Genomic DNA, 3,182 nt, shown 5'->3' with positions numbered 1-3,182 from the left:
TGGCCATCTTCTTCCTATCCATTCATCTGCCAAATAAGAGAGCATCCCAACAAGAGGGTGACGGCAGCAGATTAATGATACAGACCAAACTACTGTGATGTCTGGTGTGCCAAAATCCGGATCTGATTTTCTCACAAAGTCTAGATATGCTATTCTGTTAAATCTAGTCTATTCTGTGCATCCTTAGTTCCAAGATGTAATCAACAAATTGTCCATCTGTGATACCTGCAGATGCAGAAAGCTGAGAAGATTAAAATATATTGTGTTCAAGTGAACATATGTACAAAACAGCAGGCAGCAGACAGCAGCAAAAGCTAGTGGGTAACTATCCTGGCTAACCTGGAGAATACTAAACAAGATTCAACCTGCAGAATCTCCCAGTCTGTAATAATTTCAACTAGAAAGAATGCACATTCCTTTTTGAGATCTCAATGGGATTTGAAGCACTGGATTCTAGTGAGAAATGAGCACCAAGCTATTCTGTAATCCAGCATAAGGCGGATTCAGTTTTTAATTTCAGCAGAACTAGATACAGTATGTCTTCAGTTGCAATTTTCCGTAGCCAAATGTAGCCTCATTGTGTTCCCAAAGACCTCCAAAACTGTGTCACAATAACTCAGGAGCACTGGTAGCCCTTGCTGGGGATTTTGGAATCTATTTACCTGAACATAAGTTACAATGGTTAAAACAAATGGTAATAATTTAGGACTATGTAAAAGTTGGTATGGAGAAGTGCAGAATATGCAAACATTCATAATAATGATTCCAATTCAGAAGTGGAGTCTGTGACTGAGACACAGTAATGAGGGGTTCAAGTCTTTTAAAAGAAAGCAGGGTGGGGGCTGTGTGTATCCCGGAGAATGAGGACAGATTCCTGCTTCCTGGAATCCAAAGCATGTCACTGTTTAATAGATCAATTCGGAAATATACAAGTCCTGTTTTATATATAACTAGATAATCAGACAGAATTGGAGATGAGTCATCCTGTGACCACACAGGGCTTTTGTAGATAAAAACCAGCACCTTGAATTCCCCAGAAATCAAGTAGCATTTACCTGACATATCCCCATCCCTGCCTCTGCTGTCCACTTCTGGACTAGATCTGGCTTCTGAAGAGTCTTCTAGGGCAGCCTATGTAGAGTTCACTGCAGTGACCCATACCATGAATAATTTACAGAATCTGCTTTCAGAATTCAGCAATTTCAGATCACGATGGAGAAAAAAATGATCTATATGATCACTAAAAGCTGACAAAGGTTTGATGGCACATAATCAATGTTATTCATAAGAAACAATGACTAATCTAACATGGTAATTTTTGCTCTACCAATTCACATCCATATCTTTCACCACGACCACAAACCAAACTTGATTAAATTAAATTAAATTAACAGGGTTCAAGATCATGTTTCAGAAAGTTTTTTAATGAAGCATCCTATTAAAATGTGCAAGTTGCTAAGAGGTATGAATTCATTGTGCCTCCATGTCAGATTCTCCCGTATGAGCAGAAAATACAAAATTAGAGCCTCATCCCCATCTTTCTCGCTCTCCCTCTTCATGTGCCCTCAAGGACGATAATTAAGGCAATAAAACCAAGGAAATCATATACAGTTCTCCAAGTAATTTTAGTATGTTGCATTTCTCCACATACTTCATGAGATTAAAGAAATACACTGAAACTAGTGTTGTATTGAAACAAAGAAACAGAAACTGCAACTAAATGAAGGGGACAGGGATCTGAAAAGTCAAGAAAGCAGTAGTCACCACATAATAAAAGCCTTCTTCCTTTTTCACATACATCACACATGAAAAAAACACACAAAAAAGGATGGGGCGTCAATCAAGCAATTACAACCACCACTTCTTCATTTTTGGAACCTCATTCCCTTGACCTAGGATCTCACGGGGCTAAAAATGCCTTTCTTATCCATTTTTTAATCGGATTTGTCTTCTTACAAAATTGAAATGACAGTTAATTTTTTTTTCTTCCTCTTTGTCTTTAGCACTCTGTTCTAGTTATTCTATTATTGCTTCAATTTTAGGAAATGCTATTGCTACATACTTCGTTATCAATCTCTCCTGAGTTTCCACTTTCACAAGCTGGGACTATAAAATCCAGTAGCCACACTGGAGAAGTCAGACATCCTCTTCCGAGGAGCCGCAGCAATGAAGGCACTAATGTTCACCCTCCTCTTCCTCCTCATTGCAGCCAATGAAGCCAAAGTATTTAAAAAATGTGAACTGGCTTCACTACTGAAAAAAAATGGCATGGATAGATATTATGGCTATTCATTGGGCAACTGTGAGTTGAATTTACTCTTTTTATCTCTCTATTTTAGCCTGATCCAAATTTTCAAGAGGGATGGGTCCTTGGGTCCTTCCTTGGTTGGGGAAGAATGATTGAAGATGGTTAAATTTTCTGGGTAAGAAACTAGGACAGCTTTTCATTTGCAACACAAGCCTTTTATACTCCTTTCCCTGTTTGCTTTCTTCCAGGGATCTGTATGGCTTATCATGAGAGTAGATACAACACCCAAGCTGTCGGGCCACCAAACACAGATGGCAGTCTTGACTATGGGATCTTCCAGATAAACAGCCGCTATTGGTGCAACAATAACCAGGGCCCTACAGCTAATGGCTGCAACAAGCCTTGCAGTGGTAAGACACCTAGTGTAGCGGATAAATTATCTCTGATGAAGGAATACAAGAATTGTTAGGAGAATTATTAAAATAAAGTTGAAAATAATGACAATTCAGTCTAGGAAAGAAAGAAATCTCCAGAAATAAAAATAACTCTTGATCCTTTTTGGTATAAGAGGTAGGAGGGAGAAGTCTTGACAAGCTTTCAAAATTCTGTTATTGTTGGTGTTATGAAGTAGTATTCCTGTAATCCTTATAGTGTTTCTTTCCTGATATGACCTAATACCAAGGGCTGACACCTATTATACTAGAAAAGCAAGGAAATGTCCCAAATAAGTCAGAGGAAACTTTTGAAGGGGCGTTCCAGTCCTTCTTCTCCTTTATTGCTCTTTGTACTTGTTCAATTTCATCCGGTGCTTCATGAAGTTTGGCGCTGAATCACCCTGTCTCTCAAATTAATGTTGAGTTCCTGCTTGGTTTATCTATCATAGTATCTAACCACCATATTTTCTGTGGGCCTCTTCTCCTTCCTCAATCTGCTT

At 38.7% G+C, this 3,182-nt stretch overlaps 1 protein-coding gene across 1 annotated transcript; it reads left to right on the top strand.

Annotated features, from left to right (window-relative positions):
• Positions 1–2,166: 2,166 nt before the first annotated feature.
• Positions 2,167–2,658, top strand: LOC107301838 (lysozyme C-1-like; the record flags this gene model as incomplete). Its single annotated transcript, XM_015831012.1, has 2 exons — positions 2,167–2,302; positions 2,497–2,658. Coding segments are annotated over exons 1-2 (298 nt in total), but the record flags the coding sequence as incomplete, so codon positions are not given.
• Between the last annotated feature and the right edge of the window lie 524 nt (positions 2,659–3,182).

This window comes from Protobothrops mucrosquamatus, unplaced genomic scaffold (genome assembly GCF_001527695.2).
Source record: "Protobothrops mucrosquamatus isolate PMUCROS unplaced genomic scaffold, P.Mucros_1.0 scaffold17872, whole genome shotgun sequence".
Classification (NCBI taxonomy): Eukaryota; Metazoa; Chordata; class Lepidosauria; order Squamata; family Viperidae; genus Protobothrops; species Protobothrops mucrosquamatus.
This window is presented reverse-complemented; position numbering and strand designations above follow the sequence as displayed.